The sequence below is a fragment of the Taeniopygia guttata genome, chromosome 4, assembly GCF_048771995.1.
Source record: "Taeniopygia guttata chromosome 4, bTaeGut7.mat, whole genome shotgun sequence".
Classification (NCBI taxonomy): domain Eukaryota; kingdom Metazoa; phylum Chordata; class Aves; order Passeriformes; family Estrildidae; genus Taeniopygia; species Taeniopygia guttata.
In genome coordinates this window covers 53,412,948-53,439,909 of record NC_133028.1, presented here as the reverse complement: position 1 = coordinate 53,439,909, position 26,962 = coordinate 53,412,948, and the positions used below count along the sequence as shown (strand labels likewise).

Here is a 26,962-nt window from a genome sequence, read left to right as displayed (position 1 = left end):
CAAAACTCTGCCCTGAGGGAGGGAAGATAAGGAAAATACAGGTGCAACCTGGAGAATGCCATTGTAAAGGGATCTGGCAATCTGTGCCAAAAAAAAAACAAGGTGCTAAAAAGAACAGTATACACAGCCTAAAAATAGATCAAGGATATGGAAAAGAAACCAGAATTGTGTGAATTATTTTAACTGAAAAACTCAAAACCAGTTCTGTACTATGCTTACAGCTTAATGGAGTTTGAAAAAAATGCCTCATTTTTGAAGTGCTGACTGCATCTCTAACTGATCGAGACTTAGTCCTTGCAACAACAAAGAGTCTAATTAGAGCCAGCCTGTGAAACCTATCTTCCCCTGGGGTGAAGAGTCAAGAGCACAATAACAACCACTTGTTACAACCACTGATAGGACAGTCAGATCCTTGAAAGGTTAAAAATATTATGTGAGACTGGTCCGTCAAATTGAAATGATGCACCGTGACCACTTTAAGACATGCAAACCATATTTCTGTTTCTCTGCAGTCATCAACATGGAACCCCATGATTGCAAAGAGACTTTCTGCACGTCTAGCTGCACAAGACCCTGCACCTTATCAAGGCAACAACAGTTTGGGCAGCAATTTCAGTTACTATTTTATTATGTTCAAGTAAGCAGCAACTCTGCAGCTTCTGCTGAAACAGCACCACCACGGTGCTGAAATGGCACAGTAAATTTTTTATTTACTGTTTCGTAGATTACAGAAAGATTCAAATACTACTAGGGGAGGTATGGACTGCTTAATTTTGAGGACTGAAGGAATAGCAAAAATAAAAATAAGAATTTGATGACCCAGTGAAAGGGCTGTGTACACTCGTCCCCGCAGCGGGTCTGTGCCCTGCCATTTCAGAAGCCTGGCTGCAGCTGTCCCTGCCGTAGCGTGGCGGGAGCACATGCCAGCACAGGTACTCGCTGACAGCTGGTGCTGAAGGGAGGCGTGCGTCGGCACCCAGGAAACACCCAGCCCTTTTCATCCGAAAACTAAACCTGTCGCCCATGCTGCGGCAGGCTGGGTGTGCGAGCTGCCAGCCGGAGGTGGGCTGTGCAGGGGCAGCCCGGCCGCGCTCCCGTACCGCAGTACAGCAGCCGCCGGAGGGTTCGGGCTTGCCCGGGCGCACGGAGCCGCCCGAGACCCAGGGCTGGCCGGGGTCCCTCTACAACCGAGAGCCGCTCCCACCCCGCACGGAGAGCGCTGTGTGGATTTCGGGGCGCTACATCGAATCCTCCTCTCCGCCTGAGGACGCCGGAGCTCTCCCACCCCCGGAGATCCGCTAATAGCCTCACTTGCTGCACTGCCCCGGCGCGGGGCCGGGTATCCCGCTCCCGAGCGGGCATCTCTCTCCCAGGCGGGGCCCCAGTCCCGGCTCCCCCCTGCCGGACCGCCCGGCAGAAGCCCCGGGCTTGCCCCGGCTGGACACGTACCTCTGCAGGGGCATCACCTCGCACGCCATGCTGGCCATGGAGTCGCTGCCCGCCCGGCTGCCCGCCGCGCCTCTCGCCGCGCCCGCAGCGCCGCCAGCGCCTCGCCGCGGGGAGCGCCCGGCCCCGGGGAGGGGCGAAGGGGCCGCGGGGCCCGGGTTGGCGGCTGGCGACGGCCCGCCCCAGCGCCGAGAGCCCCGGCCCGGCCCCCCGGCTGCGACACCCCGGCCGCGGCCCCGGCCCTGCCCGCCACACCGGGCTCGGCAGGCACAGGTTAACCAAAAGCGGCTTCTGACGTCCAGTTGGTTCTGGGCCTGCAAAAGATGCCACAAGCTCAGGGCTAATGGCTCCTTTCAACAGAAAGATCCTACAAAGTCTTCTGTATCCCTTTCAGTAACCCACCGCGCTTCTCTCTAAACTCGCCCAGGGTTCAATGCAGTCCCTCCCGAGCTCCCTCCCTGGCCGCAGCGGCGCTCCGCTCCAGGAAGGGCAGGCGAGGTGCCCCGGGCACCCAGAGCCCTGCAAAGTTCGCGACACTCTGGCGGGGCTGCTCTGGCTCTGCCCTCACACACCTTTACCGTGGATCGGTGTCTAGCAGGACTGGCAAAACCTCGGAACTTGATCCCTTCGTGTTGCGGTACACACTACCGCGGTTTGAAAGGTTTGTGCTGTAGCTGGCCACCCAGTTCCGACCCACTGCAAAGAGAACCCGTCTTCTCTTCATATTTGAACTGCAGAGCCGAACTCATGCTCCCAGTGGGCTATTCTCAAGTACTGCTTCTACATCTGTGGCTGCTGACCAAATACTGCTCTGAAATCCATTGGGTAAATTTTGGGGCTGTAAGAGCGGTAGCAAAAGCACCGCACACAAAGGGTGTGCTTCTTAGCAGTACACAACAGCCTTGAAACATGAGCAGCCCAAAATCACTAAGGTCTTGCACCTAAACGTTTAATGGCTACCGAATGAGCATACCTAGCGTTTTACTTTTCACCTTTGCAGCTCCTCTGCCCAGTAGCCCTGAAGAATTGCTTTCCATTTCCCCCAGCACTGGAAAGAAACACTTCTGCTGCTGCCCTGCCTGTGAACAATGTTATCACTCTGCACACTTTGTGTGATGGGGAAAGGGATGATCCTAATCTGATAAAAGGGCCTAAGAGTGTCCTTTTAACCGTTTAGGTGGTACAAACATAATGGCACATGTCAATCTTCAAAAATTCAAGTCAATATTGGAAGTACCACTTGGTTCAACCCTAGCGAGGATTAGTGCTGGCTTGGGAGAAAGCTGTGGCAGGAGCCTGGTACCTCTATGTTTAACACTCCCAGAGAGACGTAGGTCATGCAAACTAAACATGAGCCACATCAGCTTTCTGGAGAAACAGCCAACACTCCCAGGTTAGCAGAGGGTATCAGACACTTCACGGGGATGCCCAACAGATCATGACCTTTGCCAGCAGAAGGCAGGGGCATTTTCTGCCAAATCAAGAGCAGTGGACAGCTGCAGCCTCAGAAAGCAGCGGCATGGAGAGAGACACGGGGGTCAATTGAGACGCGGCTTCGCTTCAGTACCCTGAGCTGTTTAATATCTGCTCCTGTCAGCTGGATGACTGGAAGAAGTGCATTAGTGATGCTTCTGCCCATTGCCTCAGCACAGGCCTGTTCTGCTGTGACAGTCATGCCAGGCACAGCACAGGGCCACTTTTTAGGAAAGTCAGCAATGCTGATAAAGCACTCTGCCATCATGGATCTGGGCTGCTCTTATCCATCGCAATTAAATGAGTATCTTGATGACTTCCTATTAAATTAGATGCGCCATACATGCTCATAAGCAACTAAAACTATGAGAGAAAGATTTTACTCTGATACATAAAACTACTTCAGTATAAAACAAAGCCATTTTGTAATGTTTCACAGTTCGACAATAAATAAAATTGACTTTTCCTGGCCAGTCTTTTTTTTATACACATACAATTATTCATAGTTTATTACTCTTCAGTAAACTGAGTGTCACCATTGGGATGCTGTCGCCCTGATTCTTAAGTTTTTCTAAAGCCTTCTAAGTTTACATTCTGTTAGAAAACTTTCACACACAATTTCTGTAAACAACATATATTGTTTTGCATTCCTTCATGGGGGTGGAGAAACTTGATGTACTAGTGGTTTATCCAATGTCTTTGGAGAGGTGGCCCATTCACTCTCCAATCCACTATCACCTTTGGAAAAGTATAAAAGTTAGAGTCAGAAAATAAACTTTCTCTTTTACCTTGCAAAATAGCAGGTGGCTCGCGTTGTGCTTTCATGTGTCCTATAGCGACAGGATGCCATTAAAAAAACTGAATTTTCCACATTTAAATAAGGATCCATCTACATGGGCAAGGAGTCAGGGTTCTCCAGAGCAGCTTGCTGAATAAACAGAAGTGGAATAACTCAAATAGCTGCTGTACTATGAATTTATACACTAGCTATTCTGTCGTAACTTCCATGGGACTGGCTTGTATAAATAAGCTTAAAAGTACTAAGCCCCTTGACAAAGAATTCATTAACAAAAAGAGATGCTGTAATAACCAGAAAGATTAATTTATGGATTAGCATCAGTGAAGAAGGTTAGCTTGTGGCATCATGCTAAAATTAACCAGATGCCAACAGTAAATTGCAGGGCTCCTTTCAACACCTTCAGATCGACCTTTTGTTTCTGTTCTCTTCTTTTGCACTCCCCTCAATGGGTATCAGCTTTCTCCTTTGCATCCTCCTATGTCTCTTTCAACATCGCCAAAACCATCACAACTAAGAAGAGGTAAAGGAGCTCATGTTTCCCTGCACCTACTGGCACACAATTTCAGCAACTGTTGGAAGAAAGGTGACCAAAGTTGAAAAAATGCTAGCTGGTTGATAGCACAGCTGGTTTCCCAAAGTTTTAACTACTTCAAGAGCAGTTGAAGACACTGCAAGAAAAGATTTTAACATGGAGAAATGTCAGAGCAAAATTTTTAAAACTCCTTTTGAGGACTGTGGCCAACCACTGGTAAGAGTGGTAGTACAGGATGCATGTCACCTTAGTTTTAGTTCACACTGTCTCAAACAGCCTTTTGAATCTCTCAGCTGCCTAACAAGAACACAAATCTTAATTCTTCACCTCCCCTGTTCATGTGTAGGAACCAAAAGTGATTTATATGTGGCACAAAGCAGGCAGACAAAAGCTGCCAGAAAGCTGCAGTCTTATCTACAAACAATTCCACTTCCTTCACACAGATGTTGACAGTAAAACCCACTTGCTATTTGTCAAGAGTCAGGAATTTCTACCCTCCCCTTACCCTCTTACACCTTTTTTTAACTTGCATAACTCAGGCTGGGCTAGCACACATAAAACCTGGGATTATACAACATTTTGGTTTAGATTTGCTTGTACTTGTTGTTCTCCCATGTTAAACAAAGAAGATAAAACCTCTTCTGCAAGTTCATATAGTTCTTGCATTTATATTATTCAGAAAGGCCAAACTTATCTGTTGGCACCAGCAGTGCACCACAAAAACCCTTTATGGTACCACCAACTATAGAAACAGAGGATGAGGAAAAATCCTCTCTCAGGCCAGGCAGAGCATCCTCTCCACTGACTGTATGCTCCCTGGTGTATTGAGAACACTTCAGGAAAATAGACAGCAACTAACAATAAAAATTATAGAGTCCATTCAAATATCAACACATACCGCCACACTTCAGCACCTACACCAAGGCAACACCTGTGTTCAAACTATTTGATTTGTAAATTTCTTACTGAGTTTCAACAAAGGAAGAAAAACACTGGCTGGAACTAAATATGAATACTCACTTTTCTCCATCACAGTTTAAAGAACAACTGCACATTTGGGAAGGAAGTCTCCTGTCAATCATCATTACAGAAGTGCTTTCTCTTCTTTCTTTCCTTTTCATACTTGGCTGCACACCAAGTAATTTTCTCAGCATATAAAGCAACAAGAGAAGAGGATCTGTGAGCACCACCAGTGGATACAAGATATGTGATCTAAATAATGGATTTTATGAGGAAATGGTTGTGTCTGCCTCCTGAAAAACAGTTATCCCTTGCTTCACTGCACAGTCATATACAAATCAGACACTACTCAAAAATTAAAATAAAAAAAAAAAGAAAGAAAGAAAGGCAGTCTTTCCTGGTCTGACAAAATCTGACGGCTTTTAAGATGCTACTCAATGCCATAAATTTATTCTGACAATGTTTACTAAGTTATGCAATACCTTCCCTCTGGCAGAAACACAAAATGTAAAGGCAATATCTTGCTGGACTGAAAATTACAGAATGTACTTTTCAAAATGCTACCAATACAAAATTAAAAATTCCATTATTTATGTACACGTACTTACATTAATAGACACATTTTTCTCTTTAAAGTACCTATGCATATGAACATCTGCCATTATAAATGATAAATACCCTGGAAAATCTCCTGCAAGCCAGAAGACTTGTGTGCACATATGAAATGCACGTCACACATAAATAGAAAATGTACTTGGAAACTGTGGCCCTTCAAGTCCAAACAAAGTAGACAGACAATTAAAAAGGCTCCCCCCCAAAAGGGCACAAACAGGAAGAAAGACCAACTAATACATTGAAAACATAATTTAGTGAACGGGGAATCCTCAGAAAGGTTTAAGAGTAGTAATGGTGACTTTGCAAAGCTGGTACTCAGCCCTGTTTCACTTATGGACGTTTCAAATATTTGTAAGTAAAAGTAAAATTATACTGGTGGTTATTTTTGTATGTTGATATAAGCCAGCATTAAAATTTTCAAAATCTGGGAACTGAGTGCAAGATGGGGGTACAACATCATGCTTACAAGCCCAGTGTGACTGTGTGGCCGAAGAAATTATCATCGTCCTCAGAGACATCAACATGGGTATTGCATTGAAAAGGTGTATTATGTCTGTATTTCCTGCTGGGTTGGTTACTACAAAAGACTTTTGATCAGTTCAAGAACTCCTATTCCCAAGCATGTTGTGAAAAACTGAAGACTGCAAAGAAACAGCCCATGAAGGGCACACAAAAATTAAACCCATGCATTTAGTGCTTTTCAAAGAAAATTGTTGATGCAGGCAGGAAACACTAATACTTGACCTAATACTCACAAACAGATGAAGACTCAATGGTTGGAAGTCAAAGACTGGCAAATTATGGCTACAAAGTAAGACATTTTAAAGTGGTGAAAATAATTAACTACGGATGTAATTAATCAATAATTATAGTGAAGTTTTAATGTTCGTACAAATTACCATTGCCTCTCGTTAGGAACACCAAGCCTTATGCAAACAGTCTAGATGGAATTTGCAGAATTTTCTTTCTTATTTTTTAACTGATACTCCTCTTGTCCAAAAGAGGAGGAGTTGTTCTCAGCTGACTTCATTTTACCCCTTTTATTTTTTGTACTGGCACAGAAATACAAGCCTTGTTGGCATATCTGTGGAGAATATACTGGTTTTTGCACAATAGCTTTTCTGTTCTCTCCTGCAACTCAGGGGCCAAATTACTTTATAAACCTTTTAAACCTTTTAAGCTAGTTAAAATCTGTTAAGGAAGAAACATATTCCAGAACTGTTCTTTAAACTTGAAGGGACAAGAGAAAAGCATGCACCAAACTGAAAGCTTCTCAGAGCTTTGGGTTCTCAGCACTCCTGATCTCATCCAACAGATAAGCACAGAAGTTCATTTCCCATTGCAGGGGACACCACCTGATCCATGGAGACCTAGATTTGCTGCTGTGGCTTCCCTTCATTAAACAGCAGTGTCCTCTGCAAGCACTGCCACATCCGCTGCTTTAACTTGTTCCAAAGGACTCTCACCCCATGGGATAACCCAGAAATTATTTCTTGGCCTCCATCCTGCAGAAGAGGGAGGATTCGGAGTAGGTTCCTAAAGGGTTTCCTGGGAAAGCAACAAGTGATGAATGGTTGTGCCAGCTAATCTGCTGTGGGAACGGGGTAAAGCATGCTGAGTGACAAGGTCACTAGGTTCTTAATTTGCACCAGTTAGTGCAAGTGCCAGAGCATGGGAGAGCAAGCAAACAAGCAGGAGTCCAGTCTGGCACAAGTTATTTTCAAAGCAGGCTTTCTCCAAAACTCTGTTAATCTAATGCAATTCCTCAATTTTAGTGTCCAGTGAAATTTCTCCCACTCTTCTAAATTGTTGTTTCTTTAAAACATTAAATTGTTATTTCTATAAAACAGTTTGCACAAAAGCTTTTTAAAGATCCAGCTGATTCAGACCAATTAAAATGTCATTGAAAATAATAAAGAACAAGCATTCATTTGTTAGCAAAAAGGTTTTTTAAAATTTCAGTGAGTCCCTGGTGCTCCCTACATGATTTATATTACCTACCAAAAATGTCACTATTTTTACACTTTCCCATCTTTCAAAAACATCCTTCCAATCCTCTACAAAATTACTATTCTATGAAGTCCCTACACCTCTGCACCCTTCATGTTCCCTGTTTCCTAAAGCACCTTCAAGTGACATGCTTGTAGTTCTCAGGAGAAACAAGGCTATGGGAAGGGGCTGAGGAAAGCAGAGAAACAAGCTACACCATTCACGTTTGCTGCACGTGGCTTTTTACTCCACTGAAAGATAAACTGCTGTCCGTGTTGGCAAAGGAGGCAGTCTGGCAGAGTCACCCTCCAGAAAAAACCCTCCAGGAATAGCTCCTCTTCTCCAGCTGACAAAGTGACTGAAAGGAGTCCTCCCTTTGCACCAGTGCCCCAGTGGCCGGCCTGGCTCCCAGGAGAGCTGGTGGGGAAAAGATGACTCAGCAGGAGAGGTGGACTACGGCTGGGAAATACTAAAACAAGAGCGAGCTGGGTGAGAAGAATTCCAGCCCTCTGCCTAGAGCTGCAAAATGCATCTGCCACAGAAGCAAGGAAGATCCTGCTAAAAGGCAACTCTGACCAGATCTATTAAAACCTGACTGCATTTGAGCAGAACACAGCCCCCTCAGGTCAGCCTTGGGGCTTCGTCCTGTGCCCAGCTGTGAGTACAGCAAGAAACAACAAATGGTTGTTTATGCACAGCCAGATACAGAGATAGTGGGCTTAATCAGCACAGCTTACTGCGGTGCCCCTCATTTGCAACATCAGCTTTGAGCATAGCTGCTCTGCACGTATCCAGGCTATGCTAACACCCTTCTGTCCCACTGCAGGACATTCCTGTCAGGACTGGCATAAGTGGATACTGCAGGAAAACAAGTTCAACATACAAGTTCATTATCAGGAACATTCAGAACAACGTGGGTAAGGTCTGTAAGTTTTCAAATTCCCAACCACCTCTCAGAGTCTTAGGAAAAGAACATATTTTTCTACTAAAGGAGCATACATCCAGCAAAAGCTAGTAAGATTTTAGAGGAAAATTTTTTTCTGTGATGCTTAATAGCTCTGTTAGAACAGTGGTCACTTGAATTTTTTTTTTCAATTTGACACTTTCTGAAGTTTCAGGATGGGATTTTTTGAAGGAAACATCTAAATATTTTATGAAATATGTTGTAGTGTTCATACTGCTCCAAATCATTTTACAGTGGCTAGATAATTCCTAACCACAATGCAGAACAATAAAACTGTTATTTTATTAGCTATTAATCCCTCCCTATGTGACTCGAACTTTCTGAATGCACAGAGCTTGAGACTGTGAAAGGACCTGAGAAATTGGTGGTGGAATCTTTTGTTCCCAGGAGTCCTGTGAAAGCCTTAACAACTAGAAGTCATTAACAACCAAGCAGTTTTTGGTTTTTCTTTGCAATTACCTACTGGCCTCTCTTTGCAGGCATCCCTAGCACAAACACACTATTTCAGCAGGTGCATAATGAAAAGAAAAGCTTTGGTACAGGAACAGAACTATTATCACACTTCCTAACGGCAACCCTCTCTGGCCAGGAGGAAGGCACTGAGCCAATGTAAGAAGTGCAATTTTTAGATAAGCAGTCAGCTTGGGATCATACTCCTCACATACAGATAAAATGAGAGGAAATCTCTTGTGGTCACTGACCATGAAAGAGAAGGATTTTATAACACCGAAACAGCTCAGAGCCAAACCAATGCAAGCAAAGTGATAGCAGCAGTGAGTGACAACTCTGCTGTGCCACACTCAGCCTCTTCTTATTAGACAGCCAGCTGACCACTTTGAATAAAAATACACATGTGTGTCATAGGAAGTCACAGCTGAACCCAGCAGCCTACGCTGCAACGTGCTGAACACAACGTCCCAGCGCGCAGCTCTCCCAGCTGGACCGGGAAATTGCAGCAGCAAACAAACCTGACTGAGAACCCGGTGACCTCTGCCTGCTGATCTTCCTGTGGGGACTGCCTGCAGGACACAAGCCCGGGTCCTTCCCCAGGGGAAGGAATAACTCACAGCCTCAGGTGGTCAAAAACTGCTGGCTCTGCAAAGCTACGGGAAAAAAAGCACTCTGTGCTGAACCACTCCATCTTAACAATGGACCAGGCACTTCAGCAGACAGACTAAGGAAGTTACAGGAGAGGGAACTACTTATTGAAGTAAAAATAAGTCAAGTCACAGTGCAGAGGCTTTGCTTCTTCCATACTTGCTTAAAACACGGGTCAGTAATGGGTGTTTTGGTTTATATACACATGAATATTAAAAGCACAAAGATTTCCAAGGTTAGCTTAAACTCCTTATTATTCACTGTGTGTTCTCCAATAACACATCACGTACCCTGTTGTTTAAAAATTACTTAAAAGTCATACAGACGTTCGTCCTTTATTTCCTCAGCAAATCTATTATGTGACCCAATTGGTCACATAATATGTGACATATTATGATATCCAGTTGGTATCAGAAAGCCATCAGCTTCAAGAGATGTAGGGACTTCCTCCTTGCAGCAAAATGAGATAACAAAATAAAGAATCATTCTAGCTGAGAGAGCAATGCCTAAAGGTACAGAAAGAGAGTGATTTTTTTCCAGCTTTGTTACTCAATTACTGTGAATTTACTTTAGTCCCTTTCTGATTTCTAAGGCTGCTGGATGCTGTCCCAGGAAACAGGAAAAGCTGATATACTTGGCTTATGGACCAAAAGAAGAACTTTTGTTTCCATATGCACATTATGACAACAAAAGTGCATATGTGCCTTCTACCTCGAATAGTCACCGGATCTTTGTTTCATGTATGATTCTTCTTCCTTACAAGATGAACATCCACTTCTGTGGCACAGGTCAGGACATAAGATTCAAAATATTCTCCATCCCACAAGCCATAATTTGTCACCATGTAAATCTTGCAAAGAGAGACAAAAATAAAACGGCTGAATTATAAAGAAAAGTTAGAACAGTGTGATGGACAAAGCCTAATTTAAAGGAGTAACCTGTGCAGAGTGGAAGACAAAGGTCAAATGCTTGGAAAACTACACTGAAATCCACCCAGGTGACTTGCATGGAAAAAATCTACATAATTACATGGGTCTGTGACTGTTATTACATCTGGGCTATAGACAAGGGAGAAGAACCCAATAAAAACTCAGACCACACCCTGATTTTCCATTCACAGTCACCTGCCTTGGAGAGACACAGCAATCACATGTCTTTGTGGCTGTGTTTTCAGAAAACTAAATGCTTTTCTTAACAGCTCATTATGTAAGGCAGTTCCTGCTGCCAGCATCCCACAATGCAAGAAAGAAGGGAATTGATTGCATAGGAGGGTGGAGACAAATGTACTTGCAAAGTTAAATGAGTCAGCTTGGAAAAACTAATTCAACACAACCTAAAGAGAGAAAGTGGCAAAACGCAACAACACTTTACATAAAATGTTCTCTCTGAGGGCTCAGAACAGGGCCTGCCAGAGGCTGCTGCACGCAGAATGATGCAGAAGGCAACTGTGCTTACCACCTCCTACCAACGTTCCAGACCTTTACCCCTTTCTTGAATCGTTTCTTGAAGAATCCATGGCTGTTGGAGGGCAGCCCTGCCTGCTGCCTGGCTGCAATTCCTTATGTAAACCTGGCAGCAAGGCTCCTCAGTGGTAAGGCAAATTATTACTTTTGATGGGGACTGAATGTACTGGCATGACGGACTTCAAAAACAAAAAAAACCCAAACCTAAACAAAAATAGTCAGCTAAGCAAACAACACTAGACCCCCTGTTTGATTTGTTCTGGCAAGAACAGACCAATTCTTATCACATGCCAGAGACTAATGATAAGTTTTGGCTTGCCTTGGTTTTAAACCTCAGCTGCTAAGAGGAAAGCCAATAAACAGGGAAAGTGTTTACAGTAAGCACAAACTTCTCAGTGTACAAATATATGTATGTTTTCATACCTCAATAACTAGCAGTGAAAATACACAGTGTCATTAAGAAGGCACAGCAGGGTACATTAACCAACCCTTTATTTTAGGGATGCTACCATGCTACTAGGCATGTGGTTCCTCTATTTTCAGGACACAGGCCAGATATAAGGATTTTTGTGAACAAAAGGATGTAAACAAACTTCTTTGAGAACACGCACGTGTTAGAAAGCCAGCACAGCATTATCTCTGTTGACAAATCTTATTGTAGCTGTGATGGCAGTCACAAACAGGAATTTGTGATCTCTAGCACACAAAGACGTGGCTACAAAATACAGAAGGCTGGCTTACTGAACTACTGCTGTGGCTCTGAGGAGCTGCACCGTGTTTTTCATAAAGTCTGTCTGCCATACATGGCACCCATTCCCCAGCACCCAACCACTGCTAGGCAAGGATGGGTACTCAGCTCACTCCTTTGATATTTCCATGTACAGAGCCTAACAGCACCACAAACAGCAGGATGCTCTCCCACTGAGGAACTCTTCTTCAAACCAGTTCAAGGGTGCAAAGAGATGCAGCTCTATCAAATGCTAGAATAGATATGTACAACAGCAATGCATATTTCAGCACCCTTTCCTGGACAAAAGATCCAGCATAGCGTCAACCAAAGTCTGTAGACAGCTTGCACCTCTGAGCCAGTATCAGGAAAGACATTTATGCTCACCATCCTCAATCCCCTGCTTCATATTTTGACTGCAGGAAGCATTTTCCCTCCTCTCCGAAGACTCTCTCTTCTCTTTACTTGTATACAAAGTTTAGCACAAAAAGCGAGAGAATTAATTGCTTGCAAGAGGCCCTCCTACCTTTGTATCCATGTAAATCATAATATACTAACCCTTAAGTAAAAGCCATTTGAATATATTATTGGAATCAGTTATTTGAAGTTTTAGTACCTCTAAATTTATTCAAAATCAGGCCAATTACTACTGCAGTTATGTATGAACTGGAGCTCTGAGCAGACTTTTTCCTTCTAGACAGAGAAAGAAAGAGGGACCCAAAGAGGGACTCTCAGCTTCACAGAGCTGCAGGCCCATTCCAGACCCCTCTCCCTGGAGGTCTGGTAAGGCCCCAGGGTGGCCCATTCCCTCCAGCCCCCTCTCCAGTCCAAAAGTTGTTGCCTTCCCCAGCTCCTGAGTTTGCAGTGTGTGCCTTGTGGCTCTCATCCAGGTAAAGACAAAGGACGTGTGTGGTTCCCAGGCTCTGGAGGTTTGGCTGCCCTCAAGCTCTGCACAGGAACTCTTGCAAAAATGAGATGAGATTCACAGAAGTAAGTAACAGGATGCATACTGCCTAAAGACTTTAATAATTTATTAAGAGGACTAGTTTCTCCTGCCCCTTCCTTTGTCTCTTTCCTTCTCCACTGTTTTTGGGTTTACTCAAGAGCTGCATTACAGGTATGCTTTTTTGCTGCTGCATAATTAGCAGTTTGCCCTTGGCATACAGCTATAATAATGAGGCAATTTTCAAAACAACACATGCATTATGTGCTAGTGGGGACTACAGGTACATAGAGTTAATCCACCTCTTTTGTTCAGAAAAAAAGAACATAATTTTTAACATTTGCTTAAGATAACTGTTGTGAACAGAAGGTGATACAGATTTTATGCTCTGCAAAGTTTTGACTCCAACTGATGTATTGCATATTTCAGATGACAGCAGCACCTTCAAAAAATTCCTGCAATGAGGAATATCATACCTGTAAGGAGGCGTAACATAACTCTCAGTATTTTTAAAAAATGGTAAGTCATTATAGAAGACATAGTCACAACTGCAGTTGCTACTTAATAAGTGGATCTTCGTTTTAAGGACAACTGTATGAAGACACATATTAAGAGGCATTTTAAATAGTATTAAAAATCACTAATCAACCAGAAGTCTCTTCATTTCTTCCTTAAGGCTCTAGTGTCAAATCAAACTGATGGAAAATTTACTGAAGATTGCAATCCTTTGCTGGAAGGAGCCTTAGGGGCTTAGTGTGTGTGGTTATTTCTTCACTGTTACACTTCTAAAGCTGCTAGAAGTAGAATTCTGCCCTTTATCCTTTTCTAATCCACCCATATCATGGTATCTGAGCATGGAAAGGGAACAAACCATAGGTGTTTTCATGAAACAGCAAATGATTATTACTGCCAAAAACAACCTTTATTCTTTTCTAACAAAGATCATATCATAGTTGAGCACATACAGTAGTTTCACTAAAACTTATCTGGTAAATACACATAATTAATGATAAGATTTATTTTAGAACTGTTGGTACCTTGTGACACAAAACCCCCCAACAAGAATAGCAGTGTGTTTGCAAAGCACTTTGTAATCTAGGTCAGATGCCAGAGTCCTCCTGCTGGAAAAGGTGAAAACTCCTAATAATAGCCTTGCACTGAAGTAACACCAGGTAATACTTCATTGTGGGCTTAAATTACATGGCAGTGTCACAAGGCTGCCAAAAGCACGTTTAAAACCATTCCTGATATATCAGAGCTCTACAGTGATGCCAGGGAATCAAGGTTTGTGCCCATTGCACAGACAAGTGTCCCCCAAGAGTGTTAGGTGTGCTAGATACCTCTCTGCTCTTCTCCTAGTCCAGAGCCTTCTCTCCATCCCATCCTGCCCAACAACTTGCCAGCCTGAAGCTGGGAAGAGAACAGCAAGCACTATTTACTCCTCCTTCAGCAGCAGCAGTAGATCACTGACAAAAAAGTACCAGAAGCAACAGCAGCATAGATATTCAATGCAATTAGGTAAATATGTACAGAAGTGTGGCAGGATAGAAAACTAGGGCATTCTTGAACAAAATGGAATTACAAGAGAATTAATTTCTACAGTTCTTTAATTTCTCAGATAAAATCAGATACACAGACATCTTTCAATCCAAGGCCCGAGCATGAAGATCAGGCTTCTGCCTAGTTACAAACACATTTCATTTGGTGCTTAATGTCTTGTGCCAGCACTGGCCCAACTGTCCCGTACTTCAGCAGTACTCTTCTATGTAATTACACATTGACAGGAAAGCAGAATTCCCTACAGTAAATAATTACTTTGCTTGGGGACTGTTCTCTTAAAATAAAGGAAGTTTGTTGGGCTACTTCATGAAGTACATCAGTCACACACACCTTCCCAGACATGAGACCTGGCAGTTCTTTTTTTCAGCCCTTGGGCACTTCATTTCTCCTTACACCTTGGAACACATAACAGTACAGGCACATTCTCTGCCAGGCTCCAGCATATCAACACAAGAGGTTGGAACTTCTGCCACAGCCCCATCTGCCTGGCCCTGTCTAGCTGCTAGAACTGTATTGCCTTCCCCAATTTGCCAGCTGACCTGCTCTGATCATTGATTTCTAAATCATCTCAGTGAAAAGGAGCTGGACTGATGAAGCCATGTAAACAAACTTGATGTGTTCTGGCTGCAGGAATTTTTAGGGAAGCTTGGGGAGAGTGAAACACACAGCTAACATAGCTAAGAGTTAAAGAGCAAGTGTGCCTGCCAAGGGCTAGAAACCAAATTCAACATCTATGCTTCACCACCATTACTATGACCAAAATCTGGTGTTAGTGCATAATTTGCTAACTGGTCTCATAAACTGTCTGTCTGCTCTGGTGCTGAGAATAGCACACATCTCCTGCTTACACAGTGAAGTCACTCAGTTACGTGTCTGGCAGCACTGCCTCTGCTTTGTGTTCCTGGTTGGTATGCTGGGACACTGCAGTGTTCTGTTTCATTACATGTGAATAGCACTATTTCCCACATCAGGCCAATTCCATATTTTGGTAGCACACTCTATTTCCCACAGTAACCTGAATCCCTCATGTGCTGCACTACACAGAAGAAGAGAGAGACTCAATTCAATATCCTGAGAATAATGAAGAGATCCTGGTTCAGCCTGATGTGCAGGGAAGGATTTTACAAGAAAGCAAAATGCCCATTACCTGTTCACCTACCAGACAATCTGCCAGCAATCAAAACTCAAAACACTCTTTTAGATAGATACTTTTATAGATGCTTTACACTGACAGACACTCAGAGATAAATTCACAAAGATACTTGTATAGATATTCTACACATACTCTTCTATTCTTGTCTGAATGGAGTAGTACTATCAGTAGCATAACTTTTGCCAGAAAGAGAAAACCCTTCAAAAGCCCCTTCCTTTTTGGATTTAAGAGTGAGAATAAAGTCAGCCATCTGTTAAGACTTAAACTGGGAAGATCAAATACACTTGATTATTCAAGAGACACATTTTAGTTGCATCTTGTGCTTGGTGTAATTTCTACTGCCTGTCTGTAGATCAGACCTGTCCACCTGCACTCCTTCTCCAAGCAGGTTACCTTCATATGCTTGAAATTTTATGTTGGAGAGGCACACCAAAGAACACAGCTGGCCTTGTAGTGTGTGGATTCAACCAGAAAAGGCACATTAATTTATCTTACACCCCAGTATCCTGTGTAAATGTTCAAAATGCCCAGAGCCAGAGATGCAGATACAAAACAAAAAAAGGGAAAAACACAAAGAAAAAAAAAAAAAAAGAACACTAACCTGGAGAAAAACACATCATTGTTAACAAAGGAGATTTCATCTGCTAAGTCCACCTCCTTCCCACATGAAGCACTGTCTGTTAATCGGAGGCTGACTTGAGGTATTCCATCTGACTGGCCTGGTTGTGGCAATAGGCACATTTGGCTGGATGGCTCCACTGGGGGTTTGGTCATCTACAGAAGCAAGGAGAGAGAAAATTGAAATGTGAAAAGAAGAAAGGCCAGAACAGCCCTTTCACATAATCTGTAACTAAAGACATTTTGTACCAGTGTACAAACAGCAAAGGTGACAAGGTGCAAAACAGTATTACAAAATACATATAAATCAAACACTCAGCTTGATAAAGACTATTTAAAGAAAAATAAAGGTGTGTCTATTGAAAGAGCAGGGACAAGAAAAAAAAATAGAAAAGAAAGGTAAGTGAAATAAATACTTATTTTCTGTATCACAGCAGACAGACTAAACCAGTTCACATTGAATTTGCTTCCTGATACAACTGGAGAAACAGATGCTAACAGCAATTATTATAGCTCTTCTCAACTCCCTTCCTACCCTTTTTAATGACAATTGATATCAACACGTGCCCTAAGAATGCTTAGGAGGGAAGAGCAAGTTTGGAGGTCTGCCCCTCATTTTAAGAGCAAACAATGAACCTAACCTTTGTGATTATGTTCAGTTTGCTCTTGAGTTCACTTCTGGTTTTAGTCTTTGCAAGATCCAATGGCTGGGAGTTTTGCAACATTGTTACACATTGATTTAAATTGATTAAAAAGTACTTCTATTTTAGGTATGGTGACATAATCTTTCCCTTGGCTTTGAATTATGAGAATTTGCCAGTAACCGTTCCTTAACCAACTTCACCATACCAATCCTGACTTTATACTACTCCAGCAGAGGTCTCTAATCAGACAGAAAATACGAGTTTGTCTAGTCTCTCATTTTACAGAAGTCATACTTATGTGTTTGATAATTTCTGCTGCTTTTCTCTATACCTTTTCACCTACTATGAAGTCCTTTCTCAAATGTAGTCAGAACTCCATATGGCATTCTATATGAAGGCAGATTTAGTGGTGACTTCTGACGAACTCTAACTTCTACTAATTTGCTTTCATGATTGCTTAATTTGGAGCTCATCAGTATACAAATTTATATAATCTGTGGGGTTTTGTGGACATAGTTAGCACATAGTGATGGAGACTCAACTAATCAGTTTTTCATCCAATAAAGAGTAAATTAGAAGCCTTCTGAAAGTCCTTGTAGCCTTGTAGCTTTTCGTTTTTCCTGCCTTGAATACTTTTCTATTAGCAGTATATTAGGTATTTTCTAGGTTATTATGGAAACAGTTAAATAGCACATGTTCCAACAAAGATCCTTAAGGGACTTCTCAGAAAACCTTTCTCCACCACAAAACCAATCATATCTTTTTATTGCTTTCTAGTTATTAATCAATAAGAAGTTTTTCCTTCTGATCACAAGACATCTTTGGTTCTTTAGAAACTATTGACAATCCCATTAAAACCTTTTGAAAATTCAAGTGCACTATACTGATTATACTTATGCACATGTTCACAAGCTGTTCTGTAAAAATTTCTTCTCTAAAGAAACAATGCTGGTACCCCCTAATGACTTTAACTATCTATTTGTTTCTCAGTTCTACTGCCTGCTGTAGTTGTTACAGATCTGCTGGACAGTAAATGAAAATTTCTGAACTTCTTTTCATACCTGGCTTACCCTAAGGGTTTTTTGTAAAATGTATTTTACTTCTGTTTCTAGTACTTCATTCCACTCACAGCTGCTTTCAAATGCTTTGTGCATGTTGAAAAGTTTCATGGGACAGAAGGCTGCTTCTTACTGAGCTTTGTAGAGAATAAAATGAAAAATAAAATACATATCAGTGCAAAGGAATATCAGAGAGACATCTTGAGAGAGCTTCCCAATTTCAGCCTCTGGACTGCTTGCTCTGAGTAAGATCCTGACTTTGCTGACATCAATGGGCATTTTGCCTGAAGTCAGGATCTCACCTTTGGACCAGTGCTGGTTCCAGCAGCATTCTGTTAGCCCATCACCTGCAGCAGCCTCTGGCTGTTGGCACCATGGGAACGGGGCACACAGCACATGGGCACCAGGCAGTGTCTCCTAGCTGGTACAAAACAGCAGCAGTGCAGTGATTTCAAAGGGGAAAACCACGTGTGTGGGGAGGAGGGGAGACAGGGAGCTACACAATGGCAGTGCTACAGGAGAGAATCGGAACAGGAGGCAGCAGGGCCTGGGTTCTGGAGGCACCGAAGAAGAGACCAGAATCCAACTGTCTCCAATCTCCTTTCAAGTACATATAAAGAACAATGTCACCCCTAAACCTCTTTTTCTCCAGGCTAAACAAGCTCAGCTCAAGAACATATGACCTGCTGCATACTGAGATGCCTGATGTGTGTGGCACCTGTCAAAAGCAGCATTTTGTCCCTGGCAAAATCTAACTACCAAACAAACATGTATCTATAAATCTTTGTAAATACATACAAGGCTTCACTTTGGAAGATGACACCAATAAATCCAAGGACAAGCCTAGAGAGTAGGCTTTGGCTGAAGAAGAAATAATTTGATTTTTGTTTCCTGAAAGTTTTTTCTCTGGTGAAGCTTAATCTCAAATTGCATTTGATGAAGATCAGGACTCAGCCTGAAGCAGGTATCTTGTGGGCTATCACAGAACAGCTACAGTCTGTGGCCACTGAAAGCACGGACTCTGCTAGTCTGTAATTTAAAGTACACCTTCATTCTCAGCCAAATACAAGCAAAATAGCATCAGGTGCTACTGACAATCAAATGGACAATAAAGGCTAATAAAAACAAAAGAACAGAACCAAATGACAGAACCAAAGGAAATATTACACCGTAATATTACCCTGTCCATCCTGCATTTGGCTGTTGAGTTTTGCTGTCCCAAAGTTCAGATGCAAGGAACTGTGTTTGCAGTTGTAATAGAAACTAGACAGTTTCATGACCAGTATAAACATGCATCATGATGGATGTTGAAGAAAGTGCAAGAAAATCTTTCACCTGGAGGCACAAGCTGACCAGCCAAGTGAGATCATCCCAGACAATACCAACAAGAAGATTCCTCGTAACTGACTGGCTGCATCATAAAGATGTTTCATCTCCTTGTGAGGTGTCAGAAGCTCCTGGGTTCAAAGATCAAAGATAAATATGACATATTCTAAAGATCTGATGTGGTATGGTGAGTAATCTTTCTCTGTTCTTGAAGAACAGGAGCTGCTCCAGATGAGTCTGGAAAGCTCTGTGCATATGAATCAACATGGTTTGAAGATAGATCCTTAGCAAAGCTCATCCTGCTTTTCTGAGTACCTCACTCATGTTCTTCAGTAGGAAAACAAAAACCTTCCAGTATCTCAAGCTATGCATGAACATGTTCAAATAATTGGACAATTCATACCCATTTGAGTTAAGTAATTATGAAGTCTAAAAACAGATCTTTTGGACGAAGCTAGCTGTGAGTTTATACTTAAATGTCATCACTGAAAGGATAATAAAGATATTATTAGGATATGGTAATCCTCAAAAAACCCACAAGGTATTTAAAACATCCACAGCACATTTTTTTTCTTGAAAGGTATACAAGCATAATACTCTTCCAGACAAGAGAAACCTCCCTCAAAAATTCGCTTAATACACAAATGGAATTCTTACAGTTGTCCACCAAACATAGAGTTCCATATGACTTTTTGAAAGGCTTCATAGTTTGTCACCCTAGTTAGAAGTTGTCTATATCAAAACAAATATCCCATGGAATAGAAAAAGGTACACTTATTTGGAAAAACATAGGCATGGCTGAGCAATGCATGGAAATTTGGAATGCTGGTTTCTTTTTCACTGTAGTCTCAATTTGGCTAGCTATCAGCACAAAGCTTTAATGTCAATCTATCCACTCATCAGCATTACCTCTGCTTCCTGAAGGACTGAGAAAGGGAGAACATTAGCCAGCTGTAATTCATGCCTGACAGCTAATCAACCTGACTCAACCAGTTCTGCCCAGTCAAATGACCAGGGAATGAGGCGCCTGCCAAAGTCACCCACACTTGGTATTTGCCCACTGAAACCTCTTGAACAAATATATTCCACTCATTCCATTCATACACAGAGTTTACAGCTTTCTGCCAAAGTGAATGGTAATGCCAATGACAATTACACCAGGCCTTGTTTGGAGACACAAATTTTGCCAGAGGGTTTAGGTCACTATGAATTGCCTCAGAGAATCTGAGGTGGAAATTCCTGCTGACACAGCAAATCCCTTCAAGTCATTCAGAGCAGACCAAGTATTTATGCTGTTCTTGTGTTGTTCTCCAAAATTTCATACTGCAGGCAGTTCTCACACAACACCAGCTCCACCAACATTTTATTGCAGTAATGGACTTCTAGGATAAATCTCCTGCATCTTTGAGTACCAGATATATGTCAGGCCCAAACAGCTTTCAAAGGCAGGAATAAATCTGCAATTAGACTTTTCAGTTAGATTCATCTCACACTTCTTACATTATTCTCTCACTTTCTACTCCTATGCTCCTGCTAAGGGTGTGATTACGTTACTGGCCATAGCACAGAATTTCTGTGCATGAGGAAGTGCCAAAATCATGACTTGAGTGCTATGTGGACTACACCAGTAGGGACAAAGAAGTCAGAGAGGCTGTGGAACAACATAATTCAAACCAACCTGAATTATCTGCTATTTTTTTTCTGTAACAGTAGAGCTGAAGGCAAGGGAAGAACTGCAGATGTTATCTGCTGGACCTTGCAAGACCTTTGACACAGCCCCCACCACATCCCTCTCTACAAATTGCAGAGACATAGACTTGATGGATGCACTGCTCAGTGGATGAGGATTGGCTGAATGGCTGCATCCAGCAGGAGTGGTCAAGGGCTCAGTGTCCCTGTCAAGGTGACAAGTGGTGTCCCTCAGTAGAGTTGCCTTTAGTAGGGCTGCTATCTTACTTAAAATGGGCGTGTGCCCAAATGCTTTCCCAAAACATAGATTCTATCCAGAAGATAATGAAATGTAAAAATGTCACTAAAATCTACCTTGATTCATCACTTCACCTACCACCTACAATATTGATTTTAAAACCACATAGGAATACTACAGTTGTGAAGTTTTTCTCAAATTAAAGATGCCTCATCATCTCAAATTACTGACACTGGGAGACAAAGATCAGTAGTTCTGTAGTTGTTCCAGGTTTAGCAGAGTCAACACATACTTGAAAAATAATTCAGTTACCAACTCTCTTCCACATCAAAACCAAGCCTGAAATCCTTCCTTGATTAACTGCCATACTGAAACTGTAAAGTCACGATAAATGTGGTCATCTTTACAATATGTACAGCTGCCACTGCCAAATTTGGATTTCTCTTACTCTACTTGTATTTTTAGGCATTGGATGACTAAAACACCTCCTTCTGCACTCTGCTCTTCTCAGATATCAAAGTTATAAATTTGATGCAACCCTAAAGTGTATGAAGCTTTAAAGTTCAATGAAATGCTGAAGTTTTATGCAAATTCTGATGTCTTAATGAGAGCATGACTCTTTGGAATCAAAGAGATGAGTATCATCTTCCTTTAAACCACATCCCAGTCCTGCTTGTCCAACTTAATTTCCTTTTATGATGAGGTAACCCATCTAGTTGATCAAGGGAATCCTTTGGATTTCAGTAAAGCTTTCAATGCTGTCTCTCATAGTATCCTGGACAAAATGTCCAACACACAGCTGGATAAATACATCATGGGATGGGTGAGCAACTGGCTCATGGGTTGGGCACAAACAGTTACAGTGACTGGGGTGACATCACTGGTGACCTGTCACTAGTGGGGTTCCACAGGGCCCAATCTTAGGCTCTGTGCTCTTCAACAACTTCATTAATTACGTGGACACAAGACTAGAAGGGATACTAAGTAAGTTTGCAAAGGACTCTAAATTGGAAGGAGCTATTGACTTCCTCTGCAGAGAGACCTTGATGAATCAGAGGACTGGGCAATCATCGGCCATGTGAACTTCACTAAGGCTAAGTGTCGGATTCTGCACCTGGGACGGGGCAACCCTGGATCTAGGGACAGACTGGGGAATGAGAGGCTGGAAGGCAGTGCCATGGAAATGGACCTGGGGGTCCTGGTCCATGGCAAGTTGAACATGGGTCAGCAGTGCCCTGGCAGCCAGGAGGACCACCTGTGTCCTGGGGGACATCCAGGGTGGTTGGGCACTGGAACAGGCTCCCCAGGGCAGTGGTCACAGCACCAAGCCTGACAGAGCTCAGGAAACAACACCACAGCCTCCATATTTGACCAAAGCCACAGTGAACAGCAGAACTGCTCAAATGCTTGAAAGTAAACACACACTTTGCTAAAACTGCTTGATTCCAGAGGTAAGGAGCTAGCAAATACTCTCAGAAAACCTTCGATACTCAAACACAGCTATGCAGATATGGCATTTCTTGCTCCAGAAGTAGTTTACTTGTCACTGGCTGTGAATCCAGTAATTTTGTTTCAGTAAACTCTCAAGGTCAAAATCATGTCTCTTATTAAACAAAACAGATTCAGAGAACAAACTCCAAAATTTGTTCAATGAATATTAAAACTGTACACTCCAGAAAGATGTAACCTGAACTCAAAGCTATCCTGTCCCAAAAACATTCAAAATTAAGAAATCAACCTAGTAGTAAGATTATCTTAACCTGTGACTCTCCAAGGCACACACATAACAGGAGGTTGTTGAAGTGAACCAGCAACACCTTAAGGCCCTTTTTCTGCAGGAGGTCAGGCACATTTGCCTAAGGGAACCCCTGCAGCCTCCTGCCCCATGCAGCTCTCCAGGCAGCTCTGTCAAAATGCTGCAAGCGTGCAGTCTGCATGGGATGTAGGCCAAAAAGCAACAAGATGTACGGGCCTCGAGCCAGAAGATACAACCAGCTCCCAGCAATGGCCAACTGCTGCCTGGCATCTGTTTGCAAAGGAAATATAGTGCAGGGCAATGTTCTGAACTGAAGAGAGCTTTATCCAGCTGGAGAGGAAAGAGTGGGATTGATGTGGACTTTGCAGGTCAGGGGTCCTAAGAATCTTAGCAAAAGGCAAGCTGAGGACTCTCTGGTGGAGTAAATAGAAAAAAAACCTTAAAAGCAAAACAAGCATGCATGACTTCATACCGGAGAGATACAACAGGCCATTGTCTTATCATCTCTGCGCAGCAACAAACCTTACAGCCTCTTGAGAAACACAAAAATCCAGCCTTAGTCAGAATCCTGAATGTGTCCCACAAGGATACTGGAAGTTATTCGCATCCAAATCCTAGAGCCCTGACTACACTGATGGAGCACTGCTCCTCTTGGAGTAACTTCTGCCTTTTGTCCCCTTTGGACTCTCTTAGCTTGAACAGATGATGCATTGAGAAGGAGAAGCACAAATATGATCAGATGATCTCAATCACAGGAGAAAAGCAGGAATGAACTTAGAAGGCTGACTATGGTGGCAATTCCTGCTCTCAGCTTCCCACAGGGCAGACTTTCTGCTTATGTCTGTATTCACCTGCCCATTCAGAACCATAGTGACAGCAAGAAAAATTATGTTGTTACTGTAGTTACAATGGGCATTATTTGGTATTTCAGTATACTCCTAAAATAAATGTCACCTCCAGTGAAGGAATCCTAAAGCAAATGCTCTGTAACTCTCTGCTGTGCTATTAAAGGGCAAATGTTAATGAGCCCATCAAAAGCCAGAGAACAAAGGTAAGTCAGTACAGTGCTCATTACATTCCTTCATCCTGCTGGCCAACTGTTTGAGGTGTAAACAAGTAAGTGTTTGCCAAAGGATTTCTTCATTAGAAAAATGTGAAGCTGTGCCAAAATTCAGAGCTGTCCCACTGAAGTCCATGTAAGTAGGTTGGAAAGTTTAAAACAAGCTATTAAGAAACCTGTCTTTCTCCATGTATGGTGCTTCTCCTGTTCACAGCATGACAATGAATTACACAGTAATGAAAAAATTTGCTGCCTAAAAGACACTGTTGGCACTGGTCTAAACTGTGCTATATCCCATAAAGTGCACACAGATCCTTCAAGGAAAACAGATTAGTTTTACCTCTGTATTTCTCCCACCTTGCATTACCCTATGGCCAACTCATTAACCAGGGAACCTGAAGAACTGCAAAGACAACTGTAAGTGCTGACTCCAGCTTCCACTCTTCAATCACTTTTCCTTCTCAGCAATAAGGAATGCTGTTTACAAACTCTGTAATAAAAGCAGGTTCAGGCCTCAGGAATTTTGAACAGAGGTGGAGCAGCCCTCTCATACCAATAAACTGGCACTAAACATGCCCAAGCTCATTTTTATGACTCTCTGAATCAACACTGGGTAATACAGATAAGCTGAGACTCCACTAGAAATTCCACTAGGTCACGTAACAATCCAGCAACAAAAGGACAGGTAAGATCCTGCTCTTGGATCATTCACCTCTGAACTAGAACAGGAGTTAAAAATACATTCTGTACTCTAACAGAACCTTCAAGGTGATCTCATAGGTGTTTTCTATTTCCCATTTTTATGGCAGTGTATCTTCATTACAACTACACCTCCAGTTTAAGTCATCGCAGACAAATGACTCAAGGGAATCATGTGTGTTAGATCAGATTCTTCTGTCACCTGATAGCAAAACTTAGAAATCAACATTCCTGCAGTTAATGTAGGACCAGGCTTGCCAATGACTGAATACTATTAAGTGACTATGCAATAGTCAGAGATTTCAGGAATCATGCAGTAAATAATTGCTTCTATTATGTTGAACAGAGATGAACAATGAGAACAGAAGTACATGAACTAAAAGCAGAAAAACCTCTGATAGCACACTATTACTTGCTCCATTATGGATCCTGTAACAGCACATGTAGATTCATGTGCTTCAGTATAGAAATGTGTTTAATTTGCACAAAATAATACTTCCAAAAGAGCAGAAGATCCATATACTGGGAACACAGCAAACAGCACTAGCTAATAACCTATTAAACATTAACCTCCAAAAGTCTGCTAAATGCAGGCTCTGGTAAGAAGTCTTAATTGCACTGGGCAGAATGCACACAAATATATTTTTCTGATTCTCAAAGAAAATATTTTATTTACAGTTTATTCCAACATTTGCAAATGTCCTGCCCCTTCCCTACTGTCCTTCAATTCATGCTGGTTTTTACAAGGCAAACATTACAATAAGATTATAACACTCCTCCTACAAACTGGCTGTTTTTTTCTAACTGTACAGGACATCTTTATATTAATTAGGACAAGGGGAAGAACACACCACCATTAACATGAAAGATGTAAATTGAAAGACAAAACCTATTAGGAATATCAGGCAGGCCTAATAGTGACATTTTCAGGCTGCCCAAGTTCCTAGGCTACTTGGAAAAATTACAAACAAACAAAACCAAAATTTCAAACACAGTTTGAGAACCCACTGCTGTCAAGTGTTTTGCTCTTGCATATTAGTTTGTGAAAAACAGGCAGTATGTTTGATTTTACTCTTTAAAATCCAGAAAGTAGAAAGAACATGCTCATTTCCAGTAACATATTGTACTTCAGTAACTAAGTATATTTTGTTTTTCTAAACATCCTGTGAACTTACAGATCAAGAAGTCAAGTCAATTAAGATGTTTCTGACCACAGCTAAACTGATACCTAACTCTACTAGCATAGAATAAATAACTGTACATGTTCAGAAACCTGACCCTTGCTCTCAGAACACTCTTTAGTACTGGGGTTCAATAAACCTAAATTGTAATTTTCAGATGCAAGTATTAAAAGTCAGGCAGTCGCATTCCACACAGAGTAATGACACTGACAACATTTAGTCAGGTCACACTTGCAAGGACTTAAAGAGCACCTGTCTGTCCACATTTCTGTTAAGGAAGTAAGCAATTACACCAACCTTTGTACTTGCATTGAAAAAAATAACATTACATGGCTACCTTTTGCATTTCAGTGCATCTTTGAATTCCTGAAGCTTGAGAATTCTTTGAGATTTCTATTTTTTAATTTTTAGTATTGCTTGTGAAATTCATGAAACAGTGGAAAGAGTGGGATGAAATCTGCTGTGCTTTAAAGCCTGATTTCTCTTAAAACCCATGACATGGCTCGTGTACAACTGGGATAAATGAACTTGGAGCCACAAAATGACTAGCATGGAGAAGTACTACCTGAGCATCACTTTTCTAGAACATTACAGATCTCTAGAGAATGCTCTAAGAAGTATGGCTTATTAACAAATGCATACTTTCTATTCTCATGTGAAGAAAAAATCTCCAGTGCAGCAGACTGGATACAAAATAAACTTTGTTTTGTTCAACTGTGTGTACTCAACAATCAGTGTTAACTGTTTACACCTGGAAAGTTACCCAAGCCCTGCTTACTGTCAACAGCTGCCAGCAATCACCTCTCCATCTCACACCCCCAAAACCTGCTCAAACTAGAGTACCTGCTAATGTTGGCATCAAGTCCCACCACAGTTAATAAGAGAAATTTTCTATCAAGAGTACTTAGGCCAAAGTACATCATCAGCATCTCTACAGGACACTGTCAAATCCAGGTTTTGAACTAAGTTTC

General features: G+C 42.1%; 1 protein-coding gene across 10 annotated transcripts in view; it reads right to left on the bottom strand.

Annotated features, from left to right (window-relative positions):
- The window catches only part of FAM13A (family with sequence similarity 13 member A), a 120,111-nt gene that overhangs the window by 56,402 nt on the left and 36,747 nt on the right, over positions 1-26,962 (bottom strand). For 8 of the 10 annotated variants that reach the window (XM_072927726.1, XM_072927728.1, XM_041715507.2 and 5 more), the window contains exon 6: positions 16,324-16,496. In XM_072927726.1, the coding sequence (XP_072783827.1) occupies positions 16,324-16,496 (173 nt within the window). Of the gene's footprint in view, positions 1-1,449; positions 1,552-16,323; positions 16,497-26,962 lie in introns of those variants that run through there. The other 2 variants (XM_041715514.2, XM_041715513.2) reach the window with 2 other exon arrangements.